The sequence below is a fragment of the Mixophyes fleayi genome, chromosome 9, assembly GCF_038048845.1.
Source record: "Mixophyes fleayi isolate aMixFle1 chromosome 9, aMixFle1.hap1, whole genome shotgun sequence".
Lineage (NCBI taxonomy): Eukaryota > Metazoa > Chordata > Amphibia > Anura > Limnodynastidae > Mixophyes > Mixophyes fleayi.
Genome location: NC_134410.1, coordinates 123798759 through 123820991, shown reverse-complemented (window position 1 = coordinate 123820991; position 22233 = coordinate 123798759). Strand labels below are relative to the sequence as shown.

General features: G+C 37.1%; 1 protein-coding gene across 10 annotated transcripts in view; it reads left to right on the top strand.

The window, feature by feature from the left end:
- GRIN1 (glutamate ionotropic receptor NMDA type subunit 1) overlaps positions 1 to 22233 on the top strand; it is a 66699-nt gene that overhangs the window by 5781 nt on the left and 38685 nt on the right. For 8 of the 10 annotated variants that reach the window (XM_075185483.1, XM_075185484.1, XM_075185486.1 and 5 more), the window contains exons 2-6: positions 3023 to 3157; positions 5174 to 5350; positions 10997 to 11059; positions 11925 to 12025; positions 18626 to 18747. In XM_075185483.1, coding sequence (XP_075041584.1) covers positions 3023 to 3157; positions 5174 to 5350; positions 10997 to 11059; positions 11925 to 12025; positions 18626 to 18747 — 598 coding nt within the window. The remainder of the gene's footprint in view (positions 1 to 3022; positions 3158 to 5173; positions 5351 to 10996; positions 11060 to 11924; positions 12026 to 18625; positions 18748 to 22233) is intronic. The other 2 variants (XM_075185485.1, XM_075185490.1) reach the window with 1 other exon arrangement.

Sequence of the window (22233 nt, the reverse complement as noted above, 5' to 3'; positions counted from 1 at the left end):
ATCGCACTGTTGATTAATGACCCGGGTGAGCTACAACCATCCTGTTATCGTTCTAATTTCCACATTCCCCTGTGTCCATTACAGTTTGTGTAATAGGTCTCCGAAGGACATTACTGAGCATTAAGTGTATGTGGTGAATGAAATGTCATTAAGTAGTGTCAGTGTCAGGGGGCTGGAAGTCCTGAGTGTATTGGTATATAGGGATCTGGTCAAATATTAACCATTGCCAAGAAAAATCAGTGTCTGTAGGATTCCTTATATAGCAGTCTGTGAAATTCATTCTGGTCAGGAGTAAATCATAGAATTAGTGACAAATATCTAATTTTTTTTGTCCCTATGCTTTTAATAATTCAAATTGTTGTTAGTTGTTTATTTAGTGAACAAATGACATTTTTTCCCACAGAGCTGTTTTCTTTTGCAAATGACCCAGTCATACTTCTCTTATTCTCTATGCTGGATATAATTCTCAGCTCTTGTGTGTTTTCAGTATACATGGAGAGATGCACAGTGCCACTTCTCTTATTCTCTATGCTGGATGAAATTCTCAGCTCTTGTGTATTATCAGTATACATAGAGAGATGCACAGTACCACTTCTCTTATTCTCTATGCTGGGTGAAATTCTCAGCTCTTGTTCATATTCAGTATACATGGAGAGATGCACAGTACCACTTCTCTTATTCTCTATGCTGGATGAAATTCTCAGCTCTTGTATATTTTCAGTATCCATGGACAGATGCACAGTGCCACTTCTCTCATCATTTCAGTCATTTGAGTTAGGTGCATTTTCTAACACTGTATTTAAGTTCAATAATAACACTAAACCGTAGCAATCAATGAGACCAACCAATCACAGTCTTCCTTGCACTAGACAGACACAATGTGCACTCACTGCTGATTGGCTGCTGTGCCCGTTTGGTCCCTAAATGCTAATGAACCCCCTTTTCTCCTGTGTTTTTGCCATGATTGAAATTTTCATTAGATATATTCATTTTTTAAAATATTTTGCGCATGTTATTTATAGTATCTTCCGCTTCTCAGGTGTCTTTGACCTGTCCTGCTTAATCGCTGTAAACTGAAAAGCCAGTAAAATGTCTGTATACTAGATGTTATTCTCAGTATCTGTCCATATTATGTATGTGTGATCAGCTCAACCCTATCACGGTTACTGTGCTGTATGTTGTACAACAACGAGAGCATGTAAAATGCCATAGAATAGATTTACTAACCCTCTAAAGAGGAAAAGTGGAGGTGTTGCCCATAGCAACCATTCAGATTCTAGCTATCAATTATCCAGTACATTCTAGAACACGACAGCTAGAATCTGATTGGTTGCTATGGGCAACACTTCCACTGTTCTGTTTAGAAGTTACAATAATTCTATCCCATGACATTGTACTATTATCACATACAGTCCCTACGTCAGCTTATGAGTTATATTGTCTTATGTCCGCCTAGCTATATATTCTCAGCAAATATTATTTCAGTTTGCCTTTTAAAGACTCCTTTTCAATACATGTGTAACTTCCAAAGCCTAGAAAGTAAGAAGTAAGGGTAAAAATTGTATTGAACAGAGTGCACTAAATAAATGACAACTAAAATCTGATTGGTTGCTATAGGCAACATCTCCACTTTTTCAAACCCGCAGTTTAGTAAATCTAGCCCTTAGAATCTCTGCTGCAATGGTAATACTGTCAAATCTTTAAATGTCCATCTGTCTATTAATTGTTTTAACTTTTTTCCATCCTCTTAAGTGTAAGCACCAATATAATAAATGTATGATATTTATCCTAGACACCTCTCTATGCATTACTATCTAGTTTCTGATTGGCTGATTGGGTACTGACCCCCTCCGGCTGAGTAATCACATTATGTTATTGACGTTTCCATTTGTTAAGCTGCAGCAAAGATTCACATTTGATTTTTGGGCCTGATTCACCAAGGCGCGTAAATCAGGTTTCCGCTCGTCCGTATTCAGCAAAGAGGGGACTGGAAGAAACGTCTCTCGTTGAATACAGGTCTAGGTCCTCCCTGCTCTAACAGACGCTGCAGGGTCCAATACATGTGGGATATAACGTCCCAAAAGAACGCACAGACAAAAAAATAAAAGTATTCAGTGATTGTCACCTGTTAATCATCATCATCATCAACATTTATTTATATAGCGCCAGCAGATTCCGTAGCGCTTTACAATTGTGAACAAACAGTAATAAAACAATACTGGATAATACATACAGACAGAGAGGTAAGAGAACCCTGCTCACAAGCTTACAATCTATGGGACAATAGTTTGATACACAAGGGTAAGTGCTACATCATATTGCATATTGGACCAGCTAGAATGCAAAGGTTACAAAGTATTTAATGGGCTTTGTGATCAGTCACACAATTATGTTGGTCAGAGAGTTGTTGTTTTGTGTTAGCTGTGTAGTGGGTGGTAATAGGGTAATCTAGGGAGATTAAGAGGGAGGTTGAGGAATATTATAAGCTTGCCTCAAGAGGTGGGTTTTCAGAGAAAGCTGGAAAGCTTGAAGACTAGAGGAGAGTCTTACTGTGCGAGGGAGGGAATAATATAATCATTAATGTCCAAACATTTAAAAAAAAACAAAAAACATTTTTTGTTATTAATAAGAGATGAATTGGATGTTGCTGTGTTCACTGGTGTATATGGCTGTGGGCATGAGCATAGCAATTTTATGCAAAATCCGTCATGCATCGCCATTTACATTCCTTAATGAATCGGGCTCCATATGTGTCCGAATCAACATATCCATGTAAATACGTTTTCTGCACCTGCGTTCTTTCCGCTATGTACGTTCTGCGCGCATTATGTGTCCTCCGTTGGGCCCCACTCTAATTTGCATACTCTCTAATTTGCATATTAGCTCCACCCACTACAATAACGGTGAGCGAATGTGGCCTCTGCTCAGTTTATATACAATGTTATTACATGCACACCGTGATACTTTTATTTGCAACTATTGTATTTTTCTTGTCTTTAACTCTAGATTTTTCCATTTCCAGGTTTATGCAATATTGGTCAGTCACCCTCCAGCCCCAACAGATCACCTGACACCGACCCCAGTCTCATACACAGCCGGATTCTACCGGATACCGGTCATCGGACTCACAACCAGGATGTCTATATATTCCGATAAGGTATATCCACTATACATTGATATGTGCATGATATATGTGTAACGTCAATGGCAGCTGCAAGTGACCTCCAAAAAACAAAAGATATTATTGTATATCCTGATATTATATTATATCCTGCACACAGGATGTAATGATCTGTGGTTTAACGGAAACCTACACCCCCTGGGGTGGTAATCTGCGGTAGTAATGATCTAAATCCGAGCGTAATTGAATCTAAGTAAAACCAATGATTTGATTTATGAATGTGATCAGCAATAATCAGAATTCTTCAATCGCTTTTTAATTGAATTGGTTATAGCTAATTTTCGGTGTATGGATTGGGCCACGCCCCCTTTTGGTGAGCAGTAGTAAATCGACCACTTGTAGACAGTCTATCAAACCCGAAACCCAACCTGTCCACTAGCCACACCCCTTGTACAGACAATTAACTCTTTCACGCCCATTGCAGGTAGACCCACCACGTGCGTGTTGGCACAGATCCTGGGCATCGGTCACTCAGTAGATAGACCACCATTACGGTAAATTGTAGTTCAAGCTGAGGTCTTATATGATTGAATGTATTGAATGTACTCATCTGTACATTGGAGAATTGGGCAATTATAGGATAACTCCACCCAAAACTAAAATATGAAGTTCTAGGCGGAGTTTAATGGGAAATAAAGGAATTCTTACCTCCCATAGTCCCCAATGGCTCTGATGGTTCAAGGCAGCCCCTCTTCCCATTCCTCCTGGATCCGTGGATCCCAGGGGTGGGGGCAGAAGATAAGCATTTGGTGTGTTTTTTTTTTATTGCCATCGGATTGCACTGAACAGCAGATTCTCAATGCAAGGGTTACCCTGTACTTTAAGCTCTTGACTCTTCCATTTTCAACTTAGGGGGGACATAGGTAAAGAGCTGTGTGTGCCAACATCTAACAACACACATCTCTGTGTATTTGTATACTCTCCAATTTCTATACACACAATCTAAACCACAATGAGGAACCCTCAGCCCCAAATCAGACTGTGGCACCACTTGGGAAATGTTTTCATCAGCGCCAAATGCTACGGACAGGTTTTAATTTTTACTAAAGGTGTGAAAACTGTAATATATATATATAGTGCTTCTGCATCTATTGTGTATCATTTATATTTGCTTCACGTTGACCATAGATTTAAGAAGGCCTGGTTATCTCTTTTGTGTGGATACATTTTGCATAATACTTTTCAATTTTACTGTTACGTTGTTTCAATAACTGTCCCCAAGTATTGGAGCAGCAACAGTTATCACAGTAGTGTAACAGCAACAGTTATCACAGTAGTGGAGCAGCAACAGTTATCACAGTAGTGGAGCAGCAACAGTTATCACAGTAGTGTAACAGCAACAGTTATCACAGTAGTGTAACAGAAACAATTATCACAGTAGTGGAGCAGCAACAGTTATCACAGTAGTGGAGCAGCAACAGTTATCACAGTAGTGTGACAGCAACAGTTATCACAGTAGTGGAACAGCAACAATTATCACAGTATTGGAGCAGCAACAGTTATCACAGTAGTGTGACAGCAACAGTTATCACAGTAGTGGAGCAGCAACAGTTATCACAGTAGTGTGACAGCAACAGTTATCACAGTAGTGGAGCAGCAACAGTTATCACAGTAGTGTGACAGCAACAGTTATCACAGTAGTGGAGCAGCAACAGTTATCACAGTAGTGTGACAGCAACAATTATCACAGTAGTGTAGCAGCAACAACAGTTATCGCAGTAGCTTTGCCGCATCAGTGTCTATGGCTTGACAATTTTCACTGTGCCGCAAAAGGCTAAGGGGAGGATGTATCAAACCTTCTAAAAAAGAGTAGTGGGGGCATTGCCTATAGCAGCCAATCGGATTCCAGCTATCATTTTCTCAAATGTACTGGATAAATGACGGCTGGAATCTGATTGGTTGCTGTGTCCGCCTCTGGCACAAGAAGGCCATGACGTCTTTCTTTCCTCCTCGTTTGTGAATGAGGCCCAACGTTTACCATCTTCTTTCCAGAGCATCCACCTGTCGTTCCTGCGCACGGTTCCGCCGTACTCCCACCAGGCGCTAGTCTGGTTTGACATGATGCGCCTGTTTGGCTGGAATCACGTCATCCTCATCGTGAGCGATGACCACGAGGGCCGGGCGGCCCAGAAGAAGTTGGAGACCTTGCTGGAAGAGAAGGAATCAAAGGTCAGTATAGGAACATCGAATTGACTTTTTCTTTTTTGTGATAACCAGTTAAACCTTTCCCCAGAACGTTACATGTATGTAGATTTTTCTATATGTTAAAACATATCTCTCTTCTCATCGTAACATGACAACATAATGCTTAAGCATCTAAAGTGTCTCTCGCTAGACAAACCGTTGTACTAGATCCATATCACATGCTTTACCATAGGCCAAATCTCCTACGTGTAAATCAATCAATAAAAGCCAATAGCCTGGAGCTTTGCAAATCTAATAAGAACACAATAAACGCAAATAACTAGAATTAAAGGCAACAGAGGACACAACACGGATGTGTTAGGGACCCACACGAGAGCAGCAGCTGGGTGGATTGGCCAATGATCACTAACGTGTCTAATTATCGCTTTCGGTTTGTACAATGCAACTTCTCGGGTGAGCTCAGCAGTTTCGTCCACGTCTGCTCCATACCTCCCATCTAACACGCTCCAACATGGCTTCGCTGACATTGCCCATGCAATAGTTTGATATGCCACTGGCTGCCCAGCTTGCTGAGAAGATGCAATGTACTAAATGTTGTCTTTGTTTATTCAAAACTGGGTACACACCACCAAGCGAGAGATTAAGTGGGCGTGGCCAGGATAATCTGGCCAATCAGAATATTAGATTGGTTAAAAAAAATAAAAATATTTCAGTTCAGATAACAATTGTGGGTCCATAGGTAGCAAGATTGAAGTGGGAGGGGCTAAGACCACATTCGGCCAATCCGAGCATTTTAAAATTAACAGCGGTACAGAATAGCGATAGGGGTCACCTGCCAGACGGAGGCAGGAAGATTGTGGTATCAATTGTGCCTCTATATAAATCAAAGTTACTGACTTGTTTGGAACAACAACCTCTTTTAAACTAAAATAAAAGCGTTCGATCTTCATGTTGGTTTTATAACTTTCTGTCTTTTATTTTTCTTAAAATTCCTAATCTTGTTACACCTCATCAGACAAGGTAGTGACATTATATTTATATATACAGTGTATGTTATATGTTAGTTTGTTAAATAGGGAAACTGCTTTAAGCTATTTTCTCCAAAAAAAAGCAACTGGTAGATCAGTTTTTCGAGCACTTATCCCTGATTACTTAATCAGGGATAAGTGCATGAAAAACTGATCTACCAGTTGCTTTATTTTTGGAGAAAATAGCACTTTAAGCAGAACTTAAAAGTAAAAATATAAAAAACACATTTTAAAACTCATGTCTCCGGCATATACATACAAATCTAATAAAAAGTCATGTGGAGCATAAATTGTTGGTAACAATTCAGTTTATGTGTTGATAAAAGTCAACAAAAATCCTTTATGAAAGTGTAGACGTACGGCTCCCGGGGTGCAAATGGCGTTTTGCACAATTGCGCGAGATTTTGAACAACAGGCATATTTTTTTTTTACATGTGACAATGGGATTGTCAACAAGGGTACAACATTTTGCACATTGAGATGGAAAAGCTGGGAGGATTTCGAGCTCACCTGGTTGCTGGCTTTACGCAGAAAAGTTGTTCAACCGCGTGCAAAAAAAACCATAGAGATTCCTTATGTACACTCGTTTCCCTGTCTTCTGGGACGGAGCACAGCATTGATTTTAATTTATCCTCTCTTGCTTTATGTATGACAGCCAGAGATCAGGATATTTTATCTAACGACCCGTATATGACAGTGGAACTATTCCTAGTATTTAACTTAATTAATTTACTGGATGCTGTAGCATCGTGTTTATTATCACACAATACTATCTGTATGAGTTATATCCCTACTACCATAATAAGGACTAACATAGCCGGATTATAGGAATTGTTATTATACGCTCTAGACAACAGAGCTATTGCGGTTTATCTGCAATTTTTAGAATCACGATTGCTGATATCACTCCCTTTGTTTTAAATTTTCGCAAACGTTTCCTAATTAGACTGATTCAATATTTTAAACTGCTGTAATAAAGTATATATCTTTTAATTTCTTATATATATCCTTGAGTGCCCCTTTGAGACACCTTTTTTTTCTTTTGTCTAATACTTTTAGGTGCACCAGTAAAGGAATTTTTTTACATTAATGTACCCTGAGAGATAGGGTTCATTTTGGATGTATAGATACTTGTATACCTCTCCTCTTTACCATCCTAGCTTGGTTCAAAACAGATACATTTGTGTTACAGAACAATTCACTAATACAACAGAGTTTTACTTAGCTTCGGTGCAGTTCAATATACGCACCTAAGGTCAGAAATTTATGGCAATCATTTTTCTCCTGCGTATCAGGCCCTGTGTGCTAATAATTAAGGTGTAGCAGACACTTTGTTCTGCTTTTAACACCCGTTAGAAACAAGTATAACAAGTGCATCGCATCTCCTAGTAAATAGTTGTGTGATTAGGCTGCCTTCTTTGGTTGTCTCCTGTCCATTCCCTTTTACTATTCACCCTGAGTCTGTAAAACTCCCTGTTATCACACTTGTACAGCAAGACAGAGATGTATTATTATTAATTATTATTATGATCATTTATTAGCTTTAAAATCACCCATTAATTTGTATTTGCATATTTTATTATAGGAACTGAATCGATCTTCCTATATAACTATAACGCCGAGAACGTCATAGTTCACTCTATTCACTTTTTTTGCAGTAATAATTTGCAGATGATCCGTCTGCAAATCTCTCTAGGGATCTGCACAACGTTGCCCTATTCCAACCACTAGCTGCCAGAAACATATTGTTATATTCTGCAGGGCATCTCATAGCTAGAAAGGCCTCGCGAGATTTATCAGTGAACTAAATAACTATTATTATTTTATTTTTTTTATAATAAATTATTATAGAAAATGTATCAATAGAAAATGCAGCGCTCCCCACAGCCCAATTTGATAAGGCTTCTGCTAAATGTATTATATTTGTATTATATTTACACGAATTAGGGATCTAATTATGAATATTTCCCCCATCATGATAAAAAAGTATCATAATAAAGTAATTGGCACTAAAAAAATTATTTTTAGCCTTCGTTTATGAAAAAATATTACTGAAGCAGTGTTTTTTTTTTATACATTAATGATTGTATTTATTTAAGCATTTAAATTCATTTTATTTGGCCAGTATGGCATAACTAATGCTTTATTCTAAAAATAAAGTAATTTCATTAATGCTTTTGTTCTGGTAACATAATCCTGAGATAGTGTTGCCAGGACAGGCGACGTGGCAGTACAAATACCACCATGATAATCGTTAGATCTGTTCTAGCCATGCACACGCATGGGGGCACCTTCTCCGGTAACACTTAACACACCGTGTTAGCGGTAACCCATTTGATGGGTGGGCACGATGCGATGAGGATCACTATTTTTTCCAGCAGTAAGGCTTTTCACCTGTTGATAAATAGAACTATTAGTTTGATTTTATGACTCGTTGTCATTTAGTCAATTTATGTGAAGATTAAGCAGTTGCAAGATTAGTTTAGAATAATGTTATAAAGCCAACCATCCCAAGTGTAACAGTGTGCACAGCAAACTAAAAATTTCCATTATTCATCGATAAACAAGAAAATCTAAAAAATACATTGTAATATACAGCAAAACGTTCGTATCAATCTCACTTTATCTACTGTCAAAGTCATACTAGCATCAATCAGTTTGAATTGAGAAAGTCTTGGCTCTTTAAAAGCCTAGGAACAAGGCTGCTGCTGTCCCAAAAATCCATACTATAGAATATAACAGACAACACCAATTCTTCATATTGCTTCCTTTATCCTTTTCCAAAAACACTTTTTTATTAAAAAAAATATTCATAGTAATAATTGCTCACAGGCTCTCCTACTTCTCTTGTTTAATCTGTGTGTTAGTCCAGCTTAATACCTACAGAGGGTGCTTCTAATCACTGAAGTCAACTTGAATTTTAAAATACAAACAAAATATACTAACTATGTAAATATACTAACATGCAATCTTTTTAAGTGATATATAGATATTGAGTAAAAATCGGGGTAACCTTAAAGAGGAAAACCCTAAGAAGAGGTTTAGGGAGGTCAACTTGGGAAGTCCTGAGGGGTTCACAAAAACATCTATATTCCTTCTTCAAAAAATATTAAGAATGAAATGCTCCCGATTGAAAAACAAATCTATTTTAGAACCATAGCTAAAAGCAGTAAATTAAAATATTTAAGTTTCATTCTGAAACTGAGACCAGTGTATCACCTTCACACAGAGATGACATTAAAACAACACTGACTTTTGTACCATAGTTTATAATGATCCCATTGAAACATAAAAGATTAGAAACATAAAACACTGAAAAATAAAAAGAGCACTAGCCCTGTAGAACAAGCAAACTTTGAAACCTTTAAAGATAAATACACATTTATTCTTTACTTTGTATTTATTCTGAAAATATTCTAATACCGGCTAAATGCGGACAACTAGTAGGAACCTTATTAAAAGAACAATTGTTTCAGTAACTCACAACAAATTACATTATTTAAGTGTTGTCTGAAAGTTACACAGTCATTAAAAAAATCACAATATTGTATTAATCTAATATTTAATTTAATATTGTAATTAATATTATAATAACTTACCATATGCTTGCCATCTTATTTTGTAAAATAGAACCTAATCAATGAATATAAAAAATAACTAAAAAAAAAATATATATATAATGAGACAACTATGACAAAGCTGAAACTGATGATAAAAATATGCACAATTTAAATATTATGCTCAAGTGGAAATATTTTCAAAACTCTATCAGAAAACAAACATTACAGCTGCACATTTTTAAGTTAAAATAAAGAATTATGTAATTTGACATACTAAATTTTTGCAAAAGACTATTCCCTATCATCAACTTAATAGTAAAATAGTATTTTAATAAAATGTACCAAGTGGTGAAGATGTTTACATTTAAAGTTATTTATTTCCATTAATATTATAATGACTCTATGTGACATATAAATAGCTATAATTAATATAATAGTGGGTCATTTAGAATAATTAAAATATCCATCATTTACAATAAACATTCATGCACTTATTGAACACCCTGGACAATATAATATAAATATAATATTTTTAATTAATACAATAAATATTATTGCATGTTAAATATTGTGGTAGAAGAATACAAATAAACAATGAATACATGTAAGGCCAGTCATTTTAAAATCTAACTAAAAATGTCATCGATACACCCACTTACATGCTATGTCATCGATAAAACCTCACACCATTAAGATATAAAGCTGTAATTAATGTTGATAGGATGTTGATTGGGTTGTTCATTGCATGTTCATAAAATGTAATTTAATAAAGTAATATTAAGTATAGCATCCATGTTTGGCATATTAAACACCAAATAAACACATTCCACATTTCTGCCATAAATAATTAATTTCATAATTTTTTTTATGCATTCCAATAGATATGTTGACTAAAACTGGCAAATCTACATTCACTGACATAAATCATATGTGTTTCTTTTGCAAGCTCCAGTGTTATTATCAACCTTTAGCAGAGGTGGAGAGATGAGGTGGTTGTTGGATTGCTTTACTACACACCATATTCAACTGTTTATAATATTCTTCTGTGTCTACATATTTTCTCTGTGCACATTATTCATCAGAGTAAAAAAAGGAACTATGAAAACCTCGAACAACTTTCCTATGACAACAAGCGTGGACCCAAGGTATATATGCATGGAAAATGCACGTAGCCCACCGGTTCTAACTAAGTCACAGACACCCCAAAACCAAAAACAATACAACCTAAATTCTCCCCCCCTCCACCTAAATTAGGTGGTCCGTGACTGTCTGCTATTTTTGTGCAATCCGGTAATGGATTGGACAAGAGAATGGAATATGTAAGTGCATAGCTTGCTCCTGCAGTAAACTCTGTTGACCCTTTGATGCTGGAGGGGCTAGCAAAAATATATGCAGTGATAAACAATTATATTGTGGGCACCTCCAGCAGCTAAAGATTGTTAGGAATGCATGTGAACCAATGAATTAACCTGCAAGTCTTTTTTTTTATTATACTTATTTTTTTTTTACAAAAAGAAGATTAATTCTGCAGTATAAAATATTCACTTTTATTCTTCAAAGATCAATCCTCTGTTTAAAAAAAATTTAAATAAATATTTTTTTCCTCTTTTTATTGATTTGTGAAATATTCTTTTTGGTTTTTTGATTTTGGGAAGAGGACACTCATTGGATTTTTTTTTTTAAAGAAATTGCATTTCCAGACTTTTTTTTTCTAATATCTTTTAAAATGCACGTCTCTTTTTTTTATTTTTTTGTTTTTCTTTTTGGGTCTTGGCGGACTTCAGTTTGCATGCAGAGTGCAAAAAACAAAGCAAGGATTTTAAAAAAAAAAAAAAAAAAAAGAAAAAAACAGAAAAGGAAAAAAAAATGAAAGAAAATATCAAACGTAGATAAAATTCTCTTATTTATTTGTGAGAAGAGTGTTTAACCTTCTTTTTCTAGATAGCATGGCTCTCTCTCTGCAAGGTATGTATTGCCCATGCTAATTCCATTTGCTCACACTAATCACAGGCAGAAAAAGTTCTTCATTTTGACCCCGGGACCAAAAACGTGTCTGCTCTTCTGACAGAAGCTAAAGGATTGGAAGCCAGAGTCATCATCCTCTCGGCAAGGTACGTCTGTCTTATAGAGTACATCATCTTCCTCATCCTCTAAGTCTGTTCTCCTCTGTTGCTGTTTAGTCCCATTTTCAGGCACCCAGGATGCAATAAGTTTGTACAGATTTGTTTTTTAATGTTTTTTAAAAATGTTGGGAAAAAAGTATCCAAGTTGATGAGTTAAACAGTTTGTCATGACTCATTATTCACTTGTGGATTTTTTTTAAAGCGTTGAATCAATTTGTGACCTGTGCTTCAAGAAGATAAAACCAAAAATCACAGTTTTGAAAAATGACTAAACACACTAAAATCTACAAAAACACCTTAATTTTTTTTTTGCATGAACTAGTGATAAAATGCTTGTGACTTAATTGAACAAAAATAGAAAAATTGGCCCAATTTTGTGAATAGTTTGGTGAAATGAAACATGGAAGGTATAATGATTGCCTATTTTTTTAAAAAAAATATGGTCTGAAGAATTTCCATATCACTCTTTATATACATATCTGGAGAAATTCTGAAAAGTGGAGGACATAGAAATAGAAAAATGGAGGATAATGCATGAATAAGGCCCACCCACTTGGAAAATTAGCTCATACAATTTGAAAGTCTCCCATAGTCAGCTGGGAACTAGTTGAATGTATTAACTTTGCTTCATATTGAAGTACGTTTGACTCCACAAACTCTCAGCATCAGTGTGAAAAGAGCCTCACATCTCTACTCTGTGCTGCTGGGAGACCCTGCTCCTTTTACTATATAACTCACAATCTAGCTCCGTCCTGCCTCCCATTTCCTTCCTCACATTATGTCACTGCTCCTGTCACATGCAGCTCTGTCCCCACTAACGCATCACTCATCTCCTGATATACTCTGTGCTGCTGGGGGACCCTGCTACTTCCACTATATAACTCTCAGTCTGTGGCTTCCTGCTGCCTCCATTCCCCTCCTCACATCATGTCACTGCCCCTGTCACATGCAGCCTTGTCCCCACTAACGCATCACTCATCTCCTGATATACTCTGTGCTGCTGGGGGACCCTGCTACTTCCACTATATAACTCTCAGTCTGTGGCTTCCTGCTGCCTCCATTCCCCTCCTCACATCATGTCACTGCCCCTGTCACATGCAGCCTTGTCCTCACTAACACATCACTCATCTCCTGATATACTCTGTGCTGCTGGGGGACCCTGCTCCTTCCACTATATAACTCTCAGTCTGTGGCTTCCTGCTGCCTCCATTCCCCTCCTCACATCATGTCACTGCCCCTGTCACATGCAGCCTTGTCCTCACTAACACATCACTCATCTCCTGATATACTCTGTGCTGCTGGGGGACCATGCTCCTTCCACTATATAACTCTCAGTCTGTGGCTTCCTGCTGCCTCCATCCCCCTCCTCACATCATGTCACTGCCCCTGTCACATGCAGCCCTGTCCCCACTAACGCATCACTCATCTCCTGATATACTCTGTGCTGCTGGGGGACCCTGCTACTTCCACTATATAACTCTCAGTCTGTGGCTTCCTGCTGCCTCCATTCCCCTCCTCACATCGTGTCACTGCCCCTGTCACATGCAGCCCTGTCCTCACTAACACATTACTCATCTGCTGATATACTCTGTGCTGCCGGAGGACCCTGCTCCTTCCATTATATAACTCTCAGTCTGTGGCTTCCTGCTGCCTCCATTCCCCTCCTCACATCATGTCACTGCCCCTGTCACATGCAGCCCTGTCCTCTCTAACACATCACTCATCTCCTGACATACTCTGTGCTGCTGGGGGACCCTGCTCCTTCCACTATATATGTATGTGGCTTCCTGCTGCCTCCATTCCCCTCCTCACATCATGTCACTGCCCCTCTCACAGGCAGTCCTGTCCTTCATGACATAATCCCAATTGTGGACAGTTCTCTGCCTCTCACGAGATCAGCACACGCATCTCCTGAAATAATCTGTGCTGTTGTGAAGAATCTGATGATCGCATTGGCTACAGGTTGTTCTATCCCCAACCACTCCAAAACGGAAGACATTGCAGACAAGCAGGAGTTGAAGGGGGAATACCATAAGGTGTTGAGACCACAGCCACATAGCTTAAAACGTGAGCCAGATCTATGGAACAGCATCTCATATAAGCAACTAAATTGTTTTTTTGTTAATGTTGGAAACCAGTACTGGCAGCATACTCTGTGATATGGGATTACCCTCTCACCCGAGGGAGTGTTATCTCAGTCCAGAGTGCCTTTGATTTTGATCAGGAGAGCAGGGAAAGCTTAAAACACGTGATTAATGTGACTTTGTAACCTGATAAGCGAAGCACTGAGCCTTGGCACGTAGCTGTGTTTGCCTCTTGCCACAGTGACCTTGTTAAATGTAATCAAAGTGGTTACCTTACCCTCTGTCCCTCTATAACTGTCTCTGATTGGAATTCAAATATCACTTCTGTCTACATTATGAAACAACAGCTTCGTGCTCTGACATGTAGAGTAACACTTAATGTTAAACATCTTATATGAAGATATGGGGCCTGATTCATTAAGGAAAGGAAACAAAAATAAGTAACTTTGCACCTGGGCAAAACCATGTTGCATTGGAGGGGGAGGTACATTTAAAATGTGGGGACAGATTTATAGCTGGGGTAGGGCATGTCCTAGATCATATTTAAAATTCAGTGTAAAAATAAAGCTATCAAGTATTTGTGCGCTACATGAAGAAATAGCCAGTATTTAAGTTATGTGCAAAATAATAAACTAATTTGCACCCCTTGCATTGTATCATGGTTTTGTCTAGGATCAAATGTACTTCTTTTTTTTTTGTTGCTTTGTTCTCCTTAATAAATCAGGGCCTGAGAATTTCAGGTGACATGATCATTCCAAGCTCCATTTGAGACAACATTTACAAACAATTTTATTGAAGTGTATGTTTTTATTACTTGTTTTGGCTGGTAAGATCTACAAAGAAGTTTTAGGTATTCTCAAAAATTGTCTTTATTTATCTTATTTTATACTTAAGCAAACTTAATGTGCTTAAAATTCACAATTGACATGAATATATGTAAATATTTATTATTTTTATTATTATTATAATTATTATTAATATTATTATTATAATTATTATTATTATTATGGTGATAATTAAATATTTATTTTTTATTTAAATAAAATGACGTGTTTTTTTAAAAATGTTTTCTATCTTCAATATAATCACAGAACTCCTCTGTGACTTTCTGATGTCCTTATATATATTGCACTACAGTATCTGAATTTATTAGACTATTTACTTTATTGTATACATAGGGTGTACTCAATTATTTGACAGAAAAACCTATGTATTAAACGGTATTTTAATTTTTAAGAGGAAACAACGTCCACAACATCACAGGTTCGTAACACAGCCAGACAATCGATAGACCACAATGTTATAAAGTACCTGCCTGTGTGCAGAGTTATATCCTGTTGCATTTTTGTGATTTTCACTTTTTAGCTCGCTGAGTGTAACAAGGGCACCAATCCTGGCCTTTCAGTAAACCAAAAAATATTATTATTATTATATTTAAAATTGGCGCTGCCGTGTATTATTCACATAGCCATGACAATCTTAGCCAACACCATGGGGTAAATTTATCAAGCTGCGGGTTTGAAAAAGTGGAGATGTTGCCTATAGCAACCAATCAGATTCTAGCTGTCATTTTGTAGAATGTACAAAATAAATGATAACTAGAATCTGATTGGTTGCTATAGGCAACATCTCCACTTTTTCAAACCCGCAGCTTGATAAATTTACCCTCCAAATCTGCATTTATTATTTATACTGGTAAAAGATGTGTTTGGTATAGCCTACTTAGCTAAAAGAAAAAAAAAAAAGTAAATAAAAGTGAATAAAATAAAGATACAGCCATTTGTATGCTAAATGTTTCAAAGGAAAGGATCATTGGATGCAAAACACGCATGGGAAGCTATGCATGTAAATGGAAATACGATAACTTAGACATATGTGTCTATGGCGCTCATTTATCAAAGGGCGTAAAAGCCCTATAGGCAGCTTACGGAAGTCTGTAACGACTGACACAGCGATGTGGTAAGTGCTCCGGTTCTCTGTATTAACCCACTAATATACACTGGTAAATCCATTAAAGAATTAAAGGAAGACACAGATCAATTAAACAGTCTGACTAAAGCTGGGTACACACTACAGAATTTTCCACCAACTTTTTATGCCGATCGATTTTTACATGCGATCGATGTTCCGATCGCTCGGTCCATGGACTGCATACACACTAGCCTTGTTTAGGACGATAAAGGGGAAGAGCGGACGTCCCTTTAGCGACTTTTTACAGCCATGTTGTCGTGAGCAATGACTGTAGTTTCGTACACATCGGTCGGAAGTTTATACACACTACACAACAGAAACGAGATTGGAACGAAAATATTAAACGGTACGACCAAACCAAATGAGGCGACAATCGTCCATTTGGGCAGACTTTCCACCATCGTGTCACTGCACACACTGACCCGACTTTTGAACGAGCGGTCGTACGTCGGCTGTTTGAGCCGATTATTGGACAAAAACCGTGTAGTGTGTACCCAGCTTAAGGGTCTAAGTCCCCTCCCAAAATAGGCTCAACAAAATTAAAAATGTTTTAACTTTTTTGCTTATCCTGAATAGGGAAACATCGTTTATATCACTTGATTAAAAATATTTTTGTTGTCGATTGATTACTCTATAAATTATATAACATTTTTGGTCTAGGCAGATTATAGCATTATCTGTGAAATGGGATACATGTTGCTAGGATGTTAGCCTGGGGTAGCCATCTGTTTTTAAATGGATCCCTGGCCTCAAAAATTTGATCATCCAGGTGAGATTACTTACACTCTTAGGGGTATATTTACTAAAACTTGTAAAAAGGAAATGTGGATGTGTTGCCCATAGTAACCAATCAGATTCTAGCGAGATAAATGAGAACTAGAATCTCCACCTCCACTTTTCCTCTTCAGAAATTTTAGCAAACCTATTGTTTGCAGCGGATGATCCTGGCCGAAGAGGGTGCCAGGTGATTGGATGTGAGGTGATCACATGCTCACTTAGAATCTTTGACCAGGCACGCTCCGCTGATTGACAGATTGTGCCCCTACTGGCTGATCATGAGGCTATTTTGGGCAGGGGACAGCCCACGGCTTTAATAAGATTGGAGAAAGTGTATTTATTTAGGAGAAGGGTATTTATTTAGGAGAGGGGCAGGGGTGGCCTATAAGTTCGGTGGCACCTACAGGAGATGGCATGCCCCAACTTTGAGTGACTACACCCTTTCGCTAGTGCAAACGGAGGTAGGTAAGTTCCTTAGGACAGAATTATGGTGCCTGATACAGTATCTGGACTCTGTTTTTAGGTCCACCGAAGCCTAAAGCTAATTTAACAAAAGTAGCGGTTTCACGATCTCCGTAGGTGAGGTCATGAAGGTTAGAGGAACCTCAGGTTGTGACAAACCCCGTAGTCCATGGCAGAAAACCAGACACAGGTAAGTGGAATGAAGTGGAAAGCAATAAAAGAGTGATAAAAGGGATAACGAGGTAGCAAAACATAGAACGAGGAACAATACAGAAAACAGGAATTGCAGAAATGGGGATATACAATGGGCAGAAACTGGGAAAACAGGATTGGGGACAGGAAAATCTCTTGAAACATGAGACTGACATTGGCAAACCGAGTGGGGGGGGGGGGGTTCCTAGTGCCTTGAAACCCCCCTCCAAGCCTGGGGCACTGTATAATTGAGGTGGTTGGACCCTGCTCCTGCTTCACACAGCTCTGCTCGAAAAGAGAGAGCTGTGTGCACCTAACAGTAGTGCACGCAGCATTTTCCCTGCATATTATGGGGATAGGGAGAGTTGGAGAGCAGCCAAGCACTGTCTAAAATTATAGCCACGCCCCCATGCATGCTGGTCACGCCCACTGGCGTGAAAGATGGGCGGTGATATAGAAGAAGAAATCGTACGTCTGAGGGCCTTAGCTGAGCAAAAAAAAGGAGCAAATTTGCACTTGAAATAACCATATTGCACTGCAGGGAAGGGGGGTGGATTTAAAATGTTGGGGCATATTAAATTTGGGAGAGGGCGTATCTTAACTCAACTGTAAATTGTAGTATGAATATAAAGCTGCCCACTATCTGTGTGCTACATACAACTGTGTCCCCAGTGTGCAAAATAAATATATACATTTACACCCTGTGCATTGCAACCAGGTTTGTCCAGCAGCAAATTTGCACCTTTTTTTTTTTTTTTTTTGCCTTTTATGTAAATTTTAAGTGAAATTCATCATCTCTCACTTTAATTGTAAGTTTTTAGGTCATCTCACGTCTCCCGTTTGGTGAATATGATGTTTAAAGGCTTGCCTTTTTGAAGAAAGGATTACGACTGGGAAAAAATATATATTTTTAATAGAAATTGTATGAATTGATGACGGAGGGTCCTTGATAGAAAAAAATAACTTTTTGTTTCTGAAAAAAAAATTAAAAATAGACCCTCATTTAACCAGTCCCCCACTCTACTTATTTACAATGACTGGTAACCCCGCCCATCGGGGAAGGTACAATGTACAGTAAATTTTTTATTTTTTTTGCTTTTAGTGAGGATGACGCAAGTACCGTGTACAAGACTGCGACTGTGTTGGAAATGACGGGACCCGGTTACGTCTGGCTGGTGGGAGAGAGGGAGATATCCGGCAGCGCCTTACGATACGCTCCTGACGGTAACGAAATACTACCGACACTTTCTATATTGGTCATAGAAACTCATAGGACATCCAGATTACAGAAACAATCACACTCCCCCTTTTGAATTAATATTTCCTAAATTAAGAGTTAATGAAAAACTAGATCTGTTATTTACCTTAATAAAAACAAAAACAATTAAAATCTACTTCTTCCTTGGCTGACAGCTACAGTCTGATGCTGGTGGCATCTTATGCAAATGAGAGGGAGGAGCCAGGTTCGGCAGTCATTCTGACCATGTGAAACAGGTAGCATGAAACTTTAGAACACGGAATGATGCGGTAATGATTAAGGAGAGCTGGGACAATGGACATCCGGTCCTCTGCTCCCATGTTATTCTTGGTATGTTCCTACGTGCCTCGGGTCATGTTCTGCTTGTGAGTGACTCTCTTTCAAGGATCACATTACATTATCCCACTTGTTACCAAAGGATGTTTTAAACTGTATTTTAAACTGCATTAGAGCGAAGTGAAGTGATGATCACTCTGAGATCAGCTGGCCGAGGATCCAACTATCATTGCGATGACATTTTAATTGGTTGCGATCGTTCAAAATGTATTTGCATTATTTTTCCTAACGCAGGGGATTGTGCGGAGGGTACGATGGGGAACACGCCGTCTATCAGTGGGAGTAGAGTGTAGCTTTACCTGGTTGTATAGTTAGAGGCGATTGGAGCAGGAAGAGAAATAGTATATTGTCTCTTTTTGGGTCACTGGTAAGACCTCACCTGGAGTACTGTGTACAGTTCTGGGGGAGCAAAAAGTATCAGGAAATACGTCAATAGCTGAAAGTGTAGAAGAGAGAAGGGACAGGGACAGAGATAGAGATAGAATGTATCAAAAGTATTACTAGAGATCAGTAGGCGGAATTTATAATAAGAGGATTTGTAGAATAAGTGGACACAGAAGGTCTGAGTCATTAAGGAGAGCAAAGCATTAAAAAAGAGTAATTTTGCACCTGAGCAAAACCATGTTGCATTGGATGGAGAGGTAAATTTGAAATGATTTATAGTCGGGGTAGGACATGTCCTAGATCAGCTTTAAATTTCAATGTAAAAGTAAAGCTATCAGGTATTTGTGTGCTAGATGAGAAAACAAACAGACAGCATTTAACTTGTGTGCAAAATAATAAACTAATTTGTTTGTTGTTACTGTTAAGAGTTAAATAGGAAATATTCAGAAACAAATATCTCCATCCCAAAAAGAATTTTCAACCCCCCCTAAAAAACAGCAATAAACTCCACATAATAAATGGCAGATCAGATGGTCCATCTATATTTATATATGTTTAGATGCTAGATATAGTTTTGTGATATCGTCTAACTTGCGTCAGGGAGATCTGGAGGTGGAAGAAGATGAAGTGGGCGGGGCTTAATGATGCTCCTCCTTCCCCTGATCTCCCACTTTCACCCCTCTTTCCCTCCCAATTACCCGACCTCCCTCTTATTACCCACACCCCCTCTCTTTATATCAGTTGAAAATTGTTGGCGTCAGATGACCGTTTCTTATAACATCCAACGCTCTTAGATACAACTGATATAGTATTATAACAGCCGCGTGTATTAGCGATAATTTTTCTATTGTAATCACTATATGTAACATGTGTATCTGTACCTTACATTTCATGTACTAATAAATAGCATTGAGGGTTTTGTAAAGTAGAATATTATATAGGGTTTTTTTTTTCATTTGCAAAATACCAGGTAAGTCTTGTAGTTTGCAAACAGGGTATATGTATTATATCAGGTAAGTCCCAGTTTTTGCATTTACAGTGAACCCTTCACCTACACACAGTGGGGTCTGTAGAAGGTTATCTATTTATCTATCTATCTATCTATCTATCTCATATCTATCTATCTCATATCTATCTATCTATCTATCTATCTATCTATCTATCTATCTATCTCATATCTATCTATCTATCTATCTATCTATCTATCTCATATCTATCTATCTCATATCTATCTATCTATCTATCTCATATTTATCTATCTCATATCTATCTATCTATCTATCTATCTCATATCTATCTATCTCATATCTATCTATCTATCTATCTATCTATCTATCTATCTCATATCTATCTATATATCTATCTATCTATCTATCTATCTCATATCTATCTATCTCATATTTATCTATCTATCTATCTATCTATCTATCTATCTCATATCTATCTATCTATCTATCTCATATCTATCGTATATCTATCTATCTATCTATCTATCTATCTATCTATCTATCTATCTATCTATCTATCTCATATCTATCTATCTATCTCATATCTATCTATCTATCTATCTATCTATCTATCTATCTCATATCTATCTATCTATCTATCTATCTATCTATCTATCTATCTATCTATCTATCTCATATTTATCTATCTCATATCTATCTATCTATCTATCTATCTATCTATCTCATATCTATCTATCTCATATCTATCTATCTCATATCTATCTATCTATCTATCTATCTATCTATCTCATATCTATCGTATATCTATCTATCTATCTCATATCTATCTATCTATCTCATATCTATCTATCTATCTATCTATCTATCTATCTATCTATCTCATATCTATCTATCTATCTATCTCATATTTATCTATCTCATATCTATCTATCTATCTATCTCATATCTATCTATCTCATATCTATCTATCTATCTATCTATCTATCTCATATCTATCTATCTATCTATCTATCTATCTATCTATCTATCTCATATCTATCTATCTCATATTTATCTATCTATCTATCTATCTCATATCTATCTATCTATCTCATATCTATCGTATATCTATCTATCTATCTATCTATCTATCTATCTATCTATCTATCTCATATCTATCTATCTCATATTTATCTATCTATCTATCTATCTATCTTTCTATCTATCTATCTCATATCTATCGTATATCTATCTATCTATCTATCTCTCTATCTATCTATCTATCTCATATCTATCTATCTATCTCATATCTATCTATCTATCTATCTATCTATCTATCTATCTATCTCATATCTATCTATCTATCTCATATCTATCTATCTATCTATCTATCTATCTCATATCTATCTATCTCATATCTATCTATCTCATATTTATCTATCTCATATCTATCTATCTATCTATCTATCTCATATCTATCTATCTCATATCTATCTATCTATCTATCTATCTATCTATCTCATATCTATCTATCTATCTCATATCTATCTCATATCTATCTATCTATCTCATATCTATCTCATATCTATCTATCTATCTATCTATCTCATATCTATCTATCTATCTATCTATCTATCTATCTATCTATCTATCTATCTCATATCTATCGCATATCTATCTATCTATCTATCTATCTATCTCATATCTATCTATCTATCTCATATCTATCTATCTATCTATCTATCTCATATCTATCTATCTATCTCATATCTATCTATCTATCTA